This window comes from Xenopus laevis, chromosome 8L, assembly GCF_017654675.1.
Source record: "Xenopus laevis strain J_2021 chromosome 8L, Xenopus_laevis_v10.1, whole genome shotgun sequence".
NCBI classification, from domain to species: domain Eukaryota; kingdom Metazoa; phylum Chordata; class Amphibia; order Anura; family Pipidae; genus Xenopus; species Xenopus laevis.
In genome coordinates this window covers 71,855,111-71,872,342 of record NC_054385.1, presented here as the reverse complement: position 1 = coordinate 71,872,342, position 17,232 = coordinate 71,855,111, and the positions used below count along the sequence as shown (strand labels likewise).

General features: G+C 39.4%; 1 protein-coding gene across 2 annotated transcripts; it reads left to right on the top strand.

The window, feature by feature from the left end:
• The first annotated feature begins 736 nt into the window (after window positions 1-736).
• On the top strand, window positions 737-15,753 carry ech1.L (enoyl-CoA hydratase 1, peroxisomal L homeolog). 2 transcript variants are annotated; one of them, XM_018228947.2, is made up of 10 exons: window positions 737-895; window positions 1,919-2,081; window positions 5,303-5,391; window positions 10,662-10,786; window positions 11,160-11,208; window positions 12,533-12,597; window positions 12,995-13,065; window positions 13,535-13,606; window positions 14,730-14,880; window positions 15,044-15,753. In XM_018228947.2, exons 1-10 carry the CDS (start codon window positions 859-861, stop codon window positions 15,146-15,148), a joined length of 927 nt encoding a protein of 308 aa, XP_018084436.1. In that variant the 5' UTR covers window positions 737-858; the 3' UTR covers window positions 15,149-15,753.
• The last annotated feature ends 1,479 nt before the right edge of the window (window positions 15,754-17,232 follow it).

The following is a 17,232-nucleotide window of genomic DNA, read 5'->3' as shown; positions in this document are numbered from 1 at the left end:
TATTATAAGTTACTGAGGCGTTTCATGACCATATAAAAACATGAGGCTGTTTTTATACGGATCATGAAACTCCAAGGTAACTTAGGATATTCTCATATTTTGCAACTGGGGGTACTTTATTATATTACACAAGTTTCAGCGAGTCATGTGACAGAAATGACGTCACTACTCACCGTTTATAAGGATATAATTTACAAGATATTCATGGCTTTTGTGTATTAATATAATGAATTTTCAGACGCCAACCAACACTGATGGTGATCTGTAAAGTGTAATAATACGTCTTAATGCTAAATGGCAACATAGGATAAGCTGCCATCATTTTATTGGTTCATTAAACTACTTTATAGACCTTCAACCCTATGAAATGTTCTGGAGCCGCCAGTATTCATACCCTGCAGGGGCAAAACATAGCAAACCATTCAGCCACGGGAAATTGAAGTTTGCTGTTGGTAAATGTAGCCCCTTATTTTAAGACAGTGCCTAACTACTCTCTAGACGAAACAGCTAAAAGTGTGGTGTGGCTGATTATAACTTATTCTACTAGGAACAAGAAATGATACCTCAATAAGGAAATAAGACAGAACATTTAGCTTTTCACTCTCTTGATACGCAAATTCACAGCCGTTTCCGTTTGTGTTGAAGGAAACGCAAAGGACAGAGCCAAGTTCAAGTTTCGTGACCCGGAAGTTGTACCGTCACTGTTTTCCTTTACTTCTTTGTCATAGGGTACGGCAAGAACAAAAAAAAAAAGTGCCATTCTCAATATGGCGGCGTTGTATAATTGACAAGGAACGTGCCTTTCGTAAGATGGCGTCGCTGTGTTATTGACCGGGGAGCGTTTGTGAGTGTATTGCAATGGCTTTGACTGTGTTAAGAGGACTAATGAAGAGGGGTAAGCTATCTTGTGGTTTTCATTCCATTGGGACATAATTTAACATATGTCACTTTACACAGGAATTCAGACTTTTCTCCGGTGTTTTCCCTAGATGTTGCTCACTGAGGTAAAATTAGAGGCCACCTTCGTGTTTTACCAATAAAAAAACAAAATCACTGTAATAAGGTCAATGTCATAATGTCATTTATCCAAGAGTAGTGAAACTGTTTGTCAGTCTGGGGTACAATATATATATATATATATATATATATATATAAAGAGCAAAAAAAGCCAGCACAGCTCGTTTAAAAAGTCTTGTTGCCTGGGTGCTAACAGCAAAATAGTAATGTATATCTGGAAGCAGGCGAGCACACACAGGTCTTAATTGAAAAACAAAAGGTGTTTATTAAACAAAAAACTGACGTTTCGGCTAGCACTCTAGCCTTTGAGAAAGGCTAGAGTGCTAGCCGAAACGTCAGTTTTTTGTTTAATAAACACCTTTTGTTTTTCAATTAAGACCTGTGTGTGCTCGCCTGCTTCCAGATATATATATATATATATATATATATATATATATATATATATATATATATATATATATATATATATGTATATATGTGTGTTCAGAATGTGTTTAATCATTTATATAGTTATACAGTTGTACTTTGAGATTTCCACCTCCCCCAGGATTGCTTGCATTCACACTGCCTATCACCATAATTGTACTTTACCCCTCCCACACACAGTTATGTTGCTCTTTATACTTTGCCTTCCACTGAACATTAACTTTAGATCAACCTAATACTAGTAACTGATTCTCTCCCCCACACTGGATTAACCTTAATCCCATCACTCTTTGATTGAGTTTGTTTCTTAGTTGAATTCATGTTTAGTGGGTGAAAAAGCAAGTTTAACACAGAAGTGGTTAGTCATGGCAACGTTTACCTTGTGAAAAATAATCTATGCTTCTGCAAGTAGCAATTCTGAATGTGATCCTAAAGGTCAGTGCTGCTTAAACTAGCTATATTTTGTTCTCCACAGATTTCTCCAGAGCAGCAATAGGACTGCGCAAAATGGCATCCGAGGCAGAGAGTTCCAAATATCAGTATGAGTCACTGAAAGTCGCTCTGGTGCCAAACCACATAATTCATGTGGAGATAAATCGACCAGAAAAAAGGAACGCCATGAACAAGGCATTCTGGAGGTGACGTAGACATTGATAATAGTATTTCTGCCTAGTTGTGCTGTGACAGACCATAAATGTGTACTACCATTGTGATTATTAGGAAGGTGCCATCATATTTCTCACCACTGTACAATAGAAGGGGTGCATGTATATGTATGTATATTTTTATCTGTATAGCGCTCCCTGAGAGCAAAGTACTGTACAGCAAAACAATAAATTAGTTACAATCAAGGGGTCACTGTATTAATAAGTAAAAATAAGTGCATTATTATAAATACAATTCACATAAATATAAAAGATAATTACAATACAGATTAAGTGCTCAGTGTCAAGGAGATAAAAGGAAGGTGAACCCTACCCCATGGGGTTTACAGTCTGAATGGGAGGGTAACACGCGCACAGTTCAGAGGGGTATTAAAGCACTCTAGGTTACAGTGTGACACAGTCATATAAGCATACCTCCCAACATTTAAGAAACGGAAAAAGTGATAAAAAGATTTAGCGTGCGTATCATGGTCATTTTTTTGTCCATGCCCATTTTTGTGACCACACCCCCTAATTACCATGTTCATTTTACATAATTTGGCAGGTTATGAACGTTTGAACATATTTCTGTGTTTTTTGTATGTTATTACAGTTTTGCAAATGAAGGTGAATTGCCCTTTAAGCTGTGAGTCTTCTTTCTTATCTTAACAAACTGTTACAAAAGTGTTAAAGGACCAGTAACATCAAAAAAAATTTTAAAAAAATTCGTTACAATACAACGAAAAAAAACACCAAGACAAATTAAAATTTCAAATTTCAAAGCCTTTATTAAGAAATAACTTACCGAAACTCCACTTCCTGTCCTCTTCAGAAACGGCGATATGGCGACCATCCATAGTGCAGTGCTGGATTTGTCCTCCCTGGATAGCTCCCATAGTCTGACAGCAGGAAGATGGTGCTGGAATGCGGCCCGGCTGGATGAAGAGCTGAAGTTCCCTCACAAAATGGTCTCTACCTCCCCGGCCCCTGGGTGCTTCACATGCAGTTGTCGTTGGCAGTGACCGGGAGCTGAAGACGGAGGTGAAAGGAGGAGTGGTGATAAACCGGAGGAGGAGGAGGGGAGCCGGCTTCTCTCCAGAGCGGGACTTCCGAGCAGCGGCGGGATGCAGATCCGTGCATGACAACGGGCGAGTGCTGCTGCTGCTGCGTGTGAAAAAAGCGTGCGGCTGTCGGTGTGCGCTCGCGTTTGCGCCTCACATAGACACCGGCCCGACACCAGCCGCACGCTCTCAGCAGCAGCAAAGAAATGATCCTCCGTCAAGAGCAGCATCGTACACATTCCAACGGCTCTGGCTCCTTCCCGACTCCCCCGCTCAGCCACAAAGCAGAGACACAGCCCCAGCAGCGAATCCTCCTCACTGTACGCCGCCAAAGTTACATCCCTCGCTCCCATGGAAACTCACGACGGCTCCTCAGTAAACCGACGAGCGCTCAGAGAGATAAAAAAACTTCAGCTCCCGGTCACTGCCAACGACAACTGCATGTGAAGCACCCAGGGGCCGGGGAGGTAGAGACCATTTTGTGAGGGAACTTCAGCTCTTCATCCAGCCGGGCCGCATTCCAGCACCATCTTCCTGCTGTCAGACTATGGGAGCTATCCAGGGAGGACAAATCCAGCACTGCACTATGGATGGTCGCCATATCGCCGTTTCTGAAGAGGACAGGAAGTGGAGTTTCGGTAAGTTATTTCTTAATAAAGGCTTTGAAATTTGAAATTTTAATTTGTCTTGGTGTTTTTTTTCGTTGTATTGTAACGAATTTTTTAAAAAAAATTTTTTGATGTTACTGGTCCTTTAAGTATCTATTCTGGGCTGTCTGCCAAGACAACAAGAAACTTTGTATCTGTTTCTGGCTGTTCAGTGCAGCAGATCAAAGAGAAACTCGGGGCCTAGTACAAATCCGTTACAGCGGGTTGAACTGTCAAAAGCGGGACTGTCCCGCTCAAAATGGGATAGTTGGGAGGTATGTATAAGTATACATTAAGCATACAAAAACTGATCTGTACAAAAGGTAAATAAGGCTCTGCACAACAGAGCTTACACAAAAGTAGGTATAGGGAAATATAAGGTTGTAAATCTGGAAATGTGACATTTGCATTGCAGTTAGCAGCTGGCAGTGGTATATGGTGTATACTGAAGAAATGCTAGGCTAGGCTAGATAGGTTAAGCTTCACAAATGCTCAGTCTGGTAAACTTTTAGGCATACTTTAAATGACTGACCAGCTGTAGGCCAGCCTGCCTGCCTGAAGCCCCTCCAAAAGGATTTGTTCACCTTTAGTCTGTTAAAGGTCTACATAGACTAATTTATATGACATTGTGATTGCTGTAGTGGTTGACAACGTTTTAAATTTTGATATTGTCACAAAATATGTCCATTGTGTTTTTTTCTCTAAGGTTATTTGTTTGTACGATGGCTAAATATTCTTATAGTTATGCACTTAAACATATCTGCATTTACACTTTCAGTCTTTAGATGCAAAAGTAGTTAGGCAAAGTCCAGAAGTCTGGGTGTATAGTGCAACTTGCCTTGAGGACTGTGGGAAATATTACAAAAATTTGGAAATACTGAAGCTAGCTGCTGATAGTTTATCAATTATAAGGATATATTCTACAGTACCGTATATACTCGAGTATAAGCAGAGTTTTTCAGCATCCAAAATGTGCTGAAAAAGTGTACCTCGGCTTATACTCGAGTCAATGTGCACAATCACCCAAAGCGCGCTCATGCAATGTCCTCCTGTGGCCCGCACGGCAGGCATTTTCCCTGTATTACAGTGTTTGTGCTGTAAATGGGCATGCGCCGATACTTGACCTTTCCATTGAGTTTCCAAAGTACGGGCGCCGATGTGTAATTGGTGCAGCTAGGGCCGGATTAAACAGTAATACCGGAGGCTGTTTTCAGGGGCGCATCTCTTTCTCTCTCTCTCACATTCTCCATGTGGCAGCGGCATACAGCTTCCCATGCGCGCTCCTCCCATTGGCATCTATACAATATATCTATGACAATATGTCTAGCCCCATGTCAGATTTCAAAGTCTGTTTGCTCTTTTGAGAAATGGATTTCAGTGCAAAATTCTGCTGGAGCAGTACCATTAACCGATTCTTTTTGAAAAAAAAAAATGTTTTTTCCCATGACAGTATCCCTTTAAGGCCATAACTTAGTTTCCAATGCTTAACCTATTGTCTGTCTTGCAGGGAGATGGTTCTCTGCTTCCAAGCTATTTCTGAAGATGCCAGTTGCCGAGCTGTTGTCATATCTGGAGCTGGGAAAATGTTTACTTCTGGTATGTGTTTCACTTACAAGTAAATATATATTTTGAACATACAAGATCCAATCATTTCAACAGAATATATAGCAAATGCATATTCGTAATCTGAGAGCAAGGGGCTTCCAATATAAGGAAAAAGATGTTTAAATAAAGATTGGATTTTCGTTAAGGGTAAAACTCCATATACACCCACAAACTATTTGCACAATAATAAATCAATCCATAAAGCATATGCACTGGACCCAGCTCAGAGGTACACAGCTCTGTGAACAACAGAACCCTGTACTTAACACCTTAATTGCCATAGGCGAGTATTACAGGACCCTGCTGTGTTTTGCACCCCTTGGTGCTCCTTAGCTTGTGCATCTGACAGAAGCTAGGGGACATAGAAGGTAGAGCCTACATGCAACTTCTTTCAGTACACAAATTTTTTTTTAGCATAGTAAAAGAATAAAGTAATTAACTTTCCGATATACTATAATTCAACTTTTTCAGCTTTAATAGTTATTAGAATGTGTAAATGATGTTGAAAGCAGTTTGTTCCATTCTGTTCTCTGCACTGCTAGTTCTGACCCCTGAAACATAGTAAGTAAGGCTGAAAAAAGACACGCGTCCATCAAGTTCAACCTTTTAGTTTTTTTTTTTTTAATCTGCCTAACTGCTAGTTGATCCAGAAGAAGGCAAAAAACCCATCTGAAGCCTCTCCAATTTGCCTCAGATGGGGAAAAATTCCTTCCTGACTCCAAAATGGCAATCGGACTAGTCCCTGGATCAACTTGTACTATGAGCTCTCCCATAACCCTGTATTTCCCTCACTTGCTAAAAAGCAATCCAGCCCCTTCTTAAAGCTATCTAATGTATCAGCCTGTACAACTGATTCAGGGAGAGAATTCCACATCTTCACAGCTCGCACTGTAAAAAACCCCTTCCGAATATTTAGGCGGAACCTCTTTTCTTCTAATTGGAATGGGTGACCTCGTGTCAGCTGGAAAGACCTACTGGTAAATAAAGCATTAGAGAGATTATTATATGATCCCCTTATATATTTATACATAGTTATCATATCACCCCTTCAGGGCCTCTTCTCCAGCGTGAACATCCCGAATTTGGCCAGTCTTTACTCATAGCTAAGATTTTCCATACATTTTAGCAGCTTAGTTGCCTTCTCTGTACCCTCTCTAATACAATAATGTCCTGTTTGAGTGATGGAGACCAAAACTGTACGGCATATTCTAGATGGGGCCTTACAAGTGCTCTATACAGTGGAAGAATGACCCCCTCCTCCCGTGACTCTATGCCCCTTTAATACAGCTCAAGACCTTATTTGCCCTTGATGCTGCTGACTAGCATTGCTTGCTACAGCCAAGTTTATCATCTACAAGGACTCCAAGGTCCTTTTCCATAATGGATTTGCCTAGTGCAGTCCCATTAAGGGTATAAGTGGCTTGGATATTTTTACATCCCAGGTGCATGACTTTACTTTTATCAACATTGAATCTCATTTGCCACTTAGCTGCCCAGATTGACAGTTTGTCAAGTTCGTGTTGCAAGGATGCCACATCCTGGATGGAATTAATTGGGCTGGATAGTTTTGTGTCATCTACAAACACTGATACATTACTTACAACACCCTCCCCTAAGTCATTAATGAACAAGTTAAATAAAAGTGGACCCAATACCGAGCCCTGAGGGATCCCACTAAGAACCTTACTCCAAGTAGAGAATGTACCATTAACAACCACCCTCTGTACCCGATCCTGTAGCTAGTTTCCTATCCATGTGCAAACTACTTCATTAAGCCCAACAGACCTTAGATTAGAAAGCGGTTGTTTGTAGCAGAAGCTACTGTATGCAAAACATTGAGGGAACTGGAGTCTTGGCTGGAAGAATTCTGGATTTTGCTACATTGTTTAAAGAATCTGAACCAGCAGTTTAATAAGGGACAAACAAATGCTGCTTTCAGTTGCAAATACATTTATAAAAAAACTTTAAAATGAATGTACTCTGTAAGTGTCATCCAGCCTGCTGTGGTGGGTCTAACTCAACTGTGTGCAAGCTGCAAAGTACACAGGGCACGAGCCCAAGGAAACCCTGAGGCAGCATTACTTCCAGGGTTCCTTTGCAAGTTGCCCCAACATGCTGCTGACTTGTCAATGAACAACACAACAATGTTAATCGGAAACCTGGCAAGGTTAGGAAACTTGTGCCTTAACTTGTTCATTATTTGCCAAAGGCAATGCTAATTTGCATCCATATGTAAATTGTGGCATATGCTATATTACAGGCTGCAATTAAAAGCTGCCAAACATTATCCCCCCATCCGTATACATTTATCCCGGATTACAGTAAAATTGTAATTTAACCCAAGTTACCTCACATCCAGCTGTGAACAATGTAAATCTCCAATTTAATTAATACCCCAGTGATTAAATAACAGACTGACTTAAAGGGGTTGTTCCAAACACGTGTTTTCGTTCAGTTGTTTTCAGAATGTTCACTAGACATAGAATTTTGCAGTTACTTTTTATTTTTGACTGTTTTTCCAAAATTGAAGTTCAATGTTCCTGTCTGTTCCAATTTACTTTATTTGATACATTTCTCAGCAGCATCTGTGGAATATTAGCAACTATTGTATAGAGTGTAACTGCTGCTTATAAAGAATAAGTAAATCTTAAAAATAAGTGAATATAAAATGAATGAGGATGCTATTCTAAGCACTTTTGCATAGCACGTTCATTATTTATTTTTGTTAGGTTCCAAGATATTAAGGTATACATGTACTGTTAACATCAATGAATTTTGTTACAACAGCATCACCTGCTGGTCATTTTCAGACTATCCTGACCACCAAGTAGTCAAGGAAGTTGTCAGGAGGCTGTTCTGATGTTCTTTTGCTTAGGAAAAAAATTAGAAACTTTTCTCAAATTCTTTCCTAAGCAGAAGAACATCAGAGTTCTTTTGACAACTTCCTTGACTACTCTACCTTCTACGAATTTCCATTTTCTAATTTTTAACTTCAATGAATTTGAACATGAGTTTTTATTAATTAGATTTAATCAATTACCCTTATGGCACTAGCGAACTAGATTCATTTCTAATAATTTTTATTTAAGGATATCTGGCATTTTACCATGGTGGGTAGAAATTGAATTCATTCAGTCCTGAGCACTTTAATTAACATAAGGGAGACCATTATTGATTTGTAAAATTCTTTATTTAGATAATTCACAATTTACATTCTTAAAAAGCAATCAATTCATAACCATGAATTTAGTAACAATTTATTTTGACGGTTATTCAATACATAAGATATAAGCACAGAGCACTTTTTGTCAATATAGGAGAATCCTTATTGAGACACACAATTAATTTTCCTTTAATCTACCAGTTATAAATATACATGGTTTGATACTATTTGAGTTTATGGGGGAATAATTATTTGGTGGAATGAGTATTAATTTGGAGGTTAATCAGTTGGTTGACCAATTAATTGGCACATTTTACTACAGATACCTTCTTTTATAAAAATAGATTGATCAATTTGCTAATAACTAGGAAATATAAGGTAACCTTTTTCTCTTGTTTTTAAGAATTTGTACATACAGACGTTGTCAGACCCTTATATAACCCATTTCTGATTAATCAAGTGATACTGTAGATAGATCAACATCCAATTTAGAATCTAACAATATCTGTATACTGATAATAACGGAGTGACCGTAGACAGGCAACATATTACTGTACAAGGAATTGTGGCGCAAAGGCAAGCATTATGTACCGCATTCTCCATCAAACCATGTTAACAACAGCTTAATATGAATTATTGTTGATTCTATGGTTCTCACCCTTTTGTTTATCATTAAAATTACACACATGGATTTTTAATGAGGACACAGAGGGCATGATTGTGCATACACACATATTTACATAGGGGAGGAGTAGTGAATCATGCCAGAATAACAGGTGTTTTTTCTGTCTCGGCCTTCCAACTAGAGCGTGTGTTCCTTGGTAATAATACAGTTATAGTTCATATATAGTTCAATAACTATAGGGCATGAACATTTGATGATTTGCACTGTTTTTGCCTGAGTTCAGATTTACAGCTTTCCTGCGTTACCTTGGCTTTGTGTTTTATAACTCCAACCCTGTGAATTTATTATGGGTGTGGAAGTCACACACACTGTATTGTTTCTGTGTCACTGGGGTTTCATATGTGTATGTTTCAGTGGCGAAAATAGCGCCCCTGCAGGACCGCACAGCGGAGGGCCCAGGTCCTGTGGGGAAATGCCCCTAACTTTTTACTTACCCCTCAGTGCAGATTCAGGAATCGCAGTTCATGGCAGCCATCTTACAGGTCTTCGGGGTCTACTTCCGGCGCATCAGCAATTTCCATCCATTTCGGCGCATGTGCAGTTGTGGCGAGCCGGGAAATTGCTCCAACTGCGCATGCACCGCTTTGCTGGTCTGAGTCTCAGATTACCGAAGAGTAAGTAAAAAGTTAGGGGTAATTCCCCGGGGGGTAAATAGGCTGGGGGGGGCGAGAAGGGAGGAAGTACTACGTAGGGTAGGGTTTTTGTAAAATATTGGGCCGAATGGAAGGAGAAAATAGCAGGTACTCAGATCCCACAAACAGGCATGTAAAAGAATGGAGAACTTTATTTAGGCCACAACGTAGATTGGGTTATGATCAGGTGCCTACTGGCACGAAAGGCATAAGGCTATGTGTTAATCTACTTAAATAAAGTTCTTTGTTCTTTTACATGACTGTTTGTGGGGTCTGTGAGTGCCTGCCATTTTCTCCTTTGGTTGGATACCTCCACCTCGAGCTGTAGGTCGGGGGCATGAGCACCCAGGCCCCTCGTATCACTGGTGAGATAACCCTTTTAGGTTTTTAAAATTGGGACTTTTTCTTTGTGCATTATTAATTACAGTGTTACTGGAGGGCGCTATAATGTCTTTTACTTTTTTTTTATTTAAGTGTTTCTGATCCTGTAAAATGTTTGACTTCCTTGTTTGGGTAACAAAAAGTCACTTGATTTTTTGTATTCGGTTTTTCCCGGGCACTTGGATTCGGTTGAATACGAATCCTGCTGAAAAAGGCAGAATCTTGGCGAATCCCAAATCAAATCCGGGAAGTTTTAACCTATAACCTGGTGTTAAGGAATTTCTGTACTATCACTTTTTAATGTCCTTTGTTCAGCCCTGTATTAATTGTAGACATGTTTGGTGTGAGTCATTACAATAAAAACTAGCTTTTATTTAAGGACATTGTTCTTGATGCATAGGAATTGATCTATTTGACTTGGGGAGTGACTTTCTACAACAGCAAGAAGATGACCCAGCACGAATAGCCTGGAACATACGTAAGAAGATCTCTGACTACCAGGAGACTTTCTCAGTCATTGAAAAGGTAGGCCATTGACACTTAAAGGACCATTAACACCATTTTTTTTAATACTTATTTCCCCCCAAATATATAGCTACAGTATAATGATAGGTAAGGCTTACTTCCCCTTGGCTTTTTTTTTTCAAATCTTCAGTTTGAATTTTATATGCAAAGTGCCCTATAGGCGAAAGGCGGCAGCACCTAAGCTTTTTTTTTTTAGTTTGTAGTCCTCTAGACTAGAGGGAGAGATGTAAGAGCCAAACTGTTGCACATGGAGGTTAAATGGATTTATAAACTATGCACGTAACCTCACAACAAATAATCTAACAACATTACTAAAGGTTTTTTCCTTATTTTATGTATCTTGTGTATGCTAACGGCTTAATTTGCTTTTCAGTGCACTAAGCCAGTGATTGCTGCCGTGCATAGTGCCTGCATTGGAGGAGGTGAGTAACTTGCTAGACCCAAGATTATAATAACCATATTGTGAGAGTGAGCTAGGGTGTTACATGAATATTGTGGTAATTATGCCAATAGCTAATATATAATGTGGGGCCAGGGGTAGATTCAGACTTCCTGTAACTTCATGCTGTTGTAAGCTTAAAGTGATACTGACACGTTCCTATAAAAATAGGTGTGTGTCGGTATCAGTAAATAGAAGCTGCACGTGAAATATAATCGTCTAATAGTTCCCCAAAGCCACCTCCAGCCCAGCGAACCTTAGTAACAGTGATACTCCGACACCATTAAATCATCTTGCTGAGTTGCTTCAGTCACGCTGGGCTGGGGGCGGTGTGATCCCTTGATAGGCTAATTACAAATTAAAACAGGACTCGCGCTGCCCCCACCCCCAGCGTGACTGAAACAACTCCGCAAAAAAGGTTGCCATTACTAAGGTTCGCTGGGCTGGGGAAGGCTTTGGCGAGCTTTTAGTTTGCACGGAGCTTCTTTTCACGAATACCAACGCGTTTTTATATAGGAACATGTCAGTATAATTTTAAAGAACAACCCTGTCAACCTTGCCATCCATGTCAACATTTCACATGATTTGGAGCCCGATTGCAGGCCATATTAAAACGATTTTGAATGAGAGTGTTTTTTCAATAAGTTCAAGCCAAACCCAGCTTAAGTAAAATCACTGCTTCCTTTTTGGTCCCAAACATTAACAATACAAGACTGAATCACCCGTCTGCTCCCACCTGTATCTATATTGATGTTTATTCGTAGATTAATCCCAAATACAAGCTATCTCTGTGGCACGTCAACATTTTAAGCCAAAATGGCTTTATAGAAACTTGCTAAAGAATTGTTTTGATATGAAGCCTTGCTCTGTTAGTTCCTGCTAATATTCATTTCAAGTACACTTTGAATGTTGTCCAAAATTGTACTGATGAGGCTGTTGTCTCATCATGTTATTATGCACAAGCTGCATTCATGTTTGACACGGGCTATATAGTAAGCAGCCTCCCTGATTAATCTCCTGTAGTGCAGGCAACTAATCTTTTCTGAATGCTTTCCCACCAATAATAATGGAAATCGCCAGTGGAAAAACATTCAGTATGAGCCACTAAGGTTTAATGATGTTGCCTCACAAAGAAAACGTAAGATGATTTTGGAAAGCTGAAGCATCTTGTATGTGTTCCAACACGTGGTTTACATTATTGCCGGTGGAAAAGCATTCAGGGGAGATTAATCATATCAGTGGCCTAAAGGATGTATTCAGGGCCATGATACTGTACTGACAAAAGTGTATCTGAATTGTTCTTGCAGGAGTTGACCTTATTTCTGCTTGTGATATTCGTTATTGTACCCAGGATGCTTGGTTTCAAGTCAAGGTAATGTCCAGTGGCTTACTGAGCCAAGTAACCCACAACAATTACAGTGACACATTGTTAGTGTTGCAGATGCAGTATAATATTTGCCCATTACTGGATGCTAGAATCCATCTTGATGTTATACAACAGGCAGCATGCTTTTACACATGAAAAGTGTTACAAAACACACACTTTTTCTTTTTTTGATACTTAAGTTCCCTTCCTTCTGTGCCAATTAAAGTTACCAGTTGGTAGGAAAATGGCAATTACATGTTTATCTTTTGTACATATTCATATCATAGAATATAAAGCATTACGCTGTTGCTCTTCTTGTTCTCAGAACTTCCTCATATTCGCATAATAATAAGACTTTATGGGGACATTGCTGCACACAAATGATTCTCTGTGTTTCTTACAGGAGGTGGATCTGGGTCTAGCTGCCGATGTTGGAACACTGCAACGTCTGCCTAAAGTCATAGGGAGTCGAAGGTACTGGGATAGATCTATGGCTGTCGAGTGGGGTTAAAAGAACCTCAAGGACTGGTACACAGATAAAGAATATAATTGGGTGTGGGCTGGTTAGAACTAGCTGTATTTCTTGGGCACGTGAACCCAGATACAATGTTGTTACTGATTAGCTTTTTGACTAGATTGATCACTATTATTTTATTTACAACATGTGCATTGAGAACAATGGTCATCAATAATGCCAACCAATGCACGAGTACTGTTTTCATTTAAAATGACCATTGTTAAAAATATGTTCAGTTTATAGAGCAGTGGCATTGTATAATAATTAAAAATTCACCCAGTGACCAAAAAACTATTATGCGTCTGTGTTAATGTGTAAGATATTGCCCAGTCATGGCATAAAGGTATTTGATATACATTGAGAAAAAGCAGGGCATTCCATCATAAAAGGGTATATTCTATGGGTTTTTTTCCCCTCTTCCCACAGTCTTGTGAATGAACTGGCCTTCACTGCAAGAAAGATGATGTCAGAGGAAGCCAAAACTTGTGGCCTGGTCAGGTACATATTTTTCTTTGTGTAATTGTAACTGTAGAGCACTAGTTTTGCAAAACATAAGTTCAAGCAGCTAGTTATACGCAGGTTAAACCATATCAGAAGTGTACAAATGTGTGATCTCATCTAGTACCAAATATATTTTTTTCAAGAAAATGATTCTGATTTGCAAAGTTCTGCTCAAGGCAGATGTTAAGTACAGGACTGACTTGTGCCAAAGTCTGCTACACTGCATCATATTCTGAAAAGCAGCTTGCTTATTATTACTCTTTATACATATAGTGTCGACACCTTTTTTACAGCAGGAAAGATCCTTCTTGTTTTAAAACAGCAGGAATTCCCTTTCGCAAGTGATGAGATTTGTGCAGGCCAAAGGTCCTTTGCATAGTCACTGCACTCATTATTGTGCAGTATAATACATGTTGTGTTATTAACCCCACACCCATACAGTTTTAACTACTGAATCTGGAACCAGACTCTGCAACTAGATTCACATTGTGTACTTTATTCAAATTACAGTGGTGTGGCTAAGCTTGACCCATTCAGTGTACTGTTTCCATTATAATATTAACCAGATGGATGGACTGATTTATTTTTGTATACTATAGTTCCTAGCTGGGATAACTGTACTGTGACTGTGTTGTTCCTCCGTAGGAATGATTCAGTCCAGCCTTTTTATAGTGTACAGATTTGCAGCTGAATACGTTTAGCTTGCCAGCACCTTTTCTCTGTAGAGAAAATGTCTGTATACTATCCGGCTAAGCTTGATTGCACCTTTACTGCTTTCAGCAGTTAAGAAAACCTATTCCCAAAAACTTTTGGGAAAATGTATTTTGTACATATACTTTGAACATTAGGGCCTATGACCAGGCCCTCTTTATTCCTTGGGCATTCTTTTACTATTTTGTTATTTGGTACTACCCTGCCTTAAATCTGCACCATTCCCAGAGACACATTCCCTGAATATGCAGCTGTTGTGCTTTGCCAACCCACCACGAACACTTAGACCACAGTAAGGAACACAAACCAAGTACACTATAAACTGCATTCACTCCTCCAGTCTTATCGGCAGTGTTGCCTTATTAATGCCTTATAACAATGTATTTGACTCAAAATTTCCCTTTATTAGCCGTGTATTCCCAGATAAGGCTTCACTTCTCAGTGCTGCATTTGAATTAGCCTCTGAGATTGCCAGTAAGAGTCCTGTTGCTGTGCAGGGAACCAAAGTGAATTTGGTGTATGCCCGTGACCACTCTGTACAAGAGAGTCTGGATTTCATGGTGAGCTACCGTCTTTTCTTATTGTATATAAGGTAGAATGAACCATGGATTGTAGAAAAGATGCGTCTAGCATTTTATCCCAAATTCAATTTCAATTCTTTCAGTTATTTACAGCAATCATAGTTCTCTGACCTCTCATAGTTCATTCTTATATTTGTTACAGGCAACTTGGAACATGAGCATGTTGCAATCTCAGGATCTTCTAAAATCTGCCCAGGCTGCCATGGAGAAAAAGACCCCAAAAGATGTGGTGTTTTCTAAGTTGTAGAGTCGAGACCAGCACTTCCTGGTTAAGGATCACACAGATACACAATCCTAAAGGCAGACTAATCAATACATACTCTAAATACTGCTAGAACTCCTGACAGATAGAAAAGGGATTATAAAATAGATTTATATAGGACAGAAACAACAAACCAAATGTACAATAGATTAGGTGGAAACCTAATCAGAAAGGAAACCATAACAATCAGCAGATAAGGAACCTGGTAGAGGAGAGAGAAGGACCTTGCACGACTGTCTGAAAAGAAAATCACTCAGTCTGTTCAAATTTTTCCTATTTTATTGATTTAAATAAATGAAGGGGGAACTGCTAAATGAAGGTATCCGAGTGGTGTGTATGCATTTTAATAAGCAATTTTTATATACTGTAAATCTTGTAATAATATGCAGCACTATGTACAGATCAATTCAAGAAGAATAATTCCCTGCTCCACAGAGCTTGTAGGTGCCTGCAGCATGGGGCATTCAACTAAATTACAGGGGAAATGGGCTTTGCTGCTCCTTTCAAAGGTTACACGAGCAGTCATTTATGGCGAAGTTGGATTCTATGCTGTTAAATATTTTCTGAACAATAAAATATTAATATATCAACTGTTTCTCTGTGCATGTTTTAAGAGATTAATAGACAGAGTTGGACTGGGAGGTTCTGGGCCCACCAGGGCTGCCACATCTGGGACCTGCACCCCCCCAGAACCCCTGTGGATTAGCCTTGAAACTCAGACTTCTCTAGAGACCTATAGTTCTTTTAGAACAATCTTTAGACTTACAGTGGCCTCTATGTCCTCATGGTTTTGGGAAACCTGATTAAAGGAACAGTAACACCAAAAAAATTAATTTATTAAAATATGTGTTTTCCTGCACTGGTACAATTGGTGTGTTTGCTACAGAAACACTACTACAGTTTATATAAACAAGCTGCTGTGTAGCCATGGGGGCTGCCATTCAAAGCACAGGTTACACAGCAGATAAAAGAATGCCACTGTATACTATTACAGAGATTATCTGTTATCCGCTAAGTAACCTGTGCCTTTTCTCCTTTTTCAGCTTGAATGGCTGTCCTCCTGACTACACAGCAGCCTATTCTTATAAAAGATGGTAGTCTTTCTAAAGCATACCCATAACTTTTACTGAAGCAGGGCAATAGTACATGATATTTTAATTACTTTAAAATGCTTTTATTTTTTGGAGTTACTGTGCCTTTAAGGCCATGTCTTGGTAGCATATTTGTTGAAGTGTGAATAAAGAATTTACTATGAAAATTGGCAGAAGAGAACTCAAGTTGTGTTCAGGTGATTTATTGGAGGTCCCTTCAGACCTGCTACAGTCCCTGTCCGTATTTTAAATGAGGGGTGGGTGTGTCCTAATGGTGCTTGCCAGTAGCACAGTAGGCAGGGGAGAGCCAATCACAGCACAGTAGTCACAAAAGCAAAGACAGGCCTAGCTTCTGATTGGTTCCGTGCCAAGTGCCATCGGTTCCCCTGCACAGACTGGAAAAGGAGGCAGCAGGATGTGTAACACATGGGCGGGACTAGTAGGGTTTTTGCAGAAATTTTCAATAAATCAGCCCAAAACACTATTTTTTAAAGCACATTATTTCTATATTTAAAAAAAATATAATGCACTGGCACAATATTGTTTTTCCACATAATGTGTCCTCACATTTTTATCCTTATCAGTGTGGATGGTGATCGTACAATAACCTCTCAACTTTATTTACCAGTAGGTCCTTCCATTTGACAAGAGGGCACCCATTCGGATTAGAAGAAAGGTTCTAATGGAAGATAGCTCATAGTACAAGTTGATCCAGGGACTGGTCCGATTGCCATCTTGGAGTCAGGAAGGAATTTCCCCCCCCCCCCCTGAGGCAAATTGCGAGGCTTCAAATAGTTTTTTTGCCTTCCTCTGGATCAACTAGCAGGCAGTTTATATATAGACCTAAAAGGTTGAACTTTATGGACGTGTGTGTTTTTTTTCAACCTAACTTACTATGTTACTATACAGAATTACTAACTGACTGAATGGACTAAAAAGGAAAGAAAATAAATTGAATTTGTTCTGGAGGCATATGCC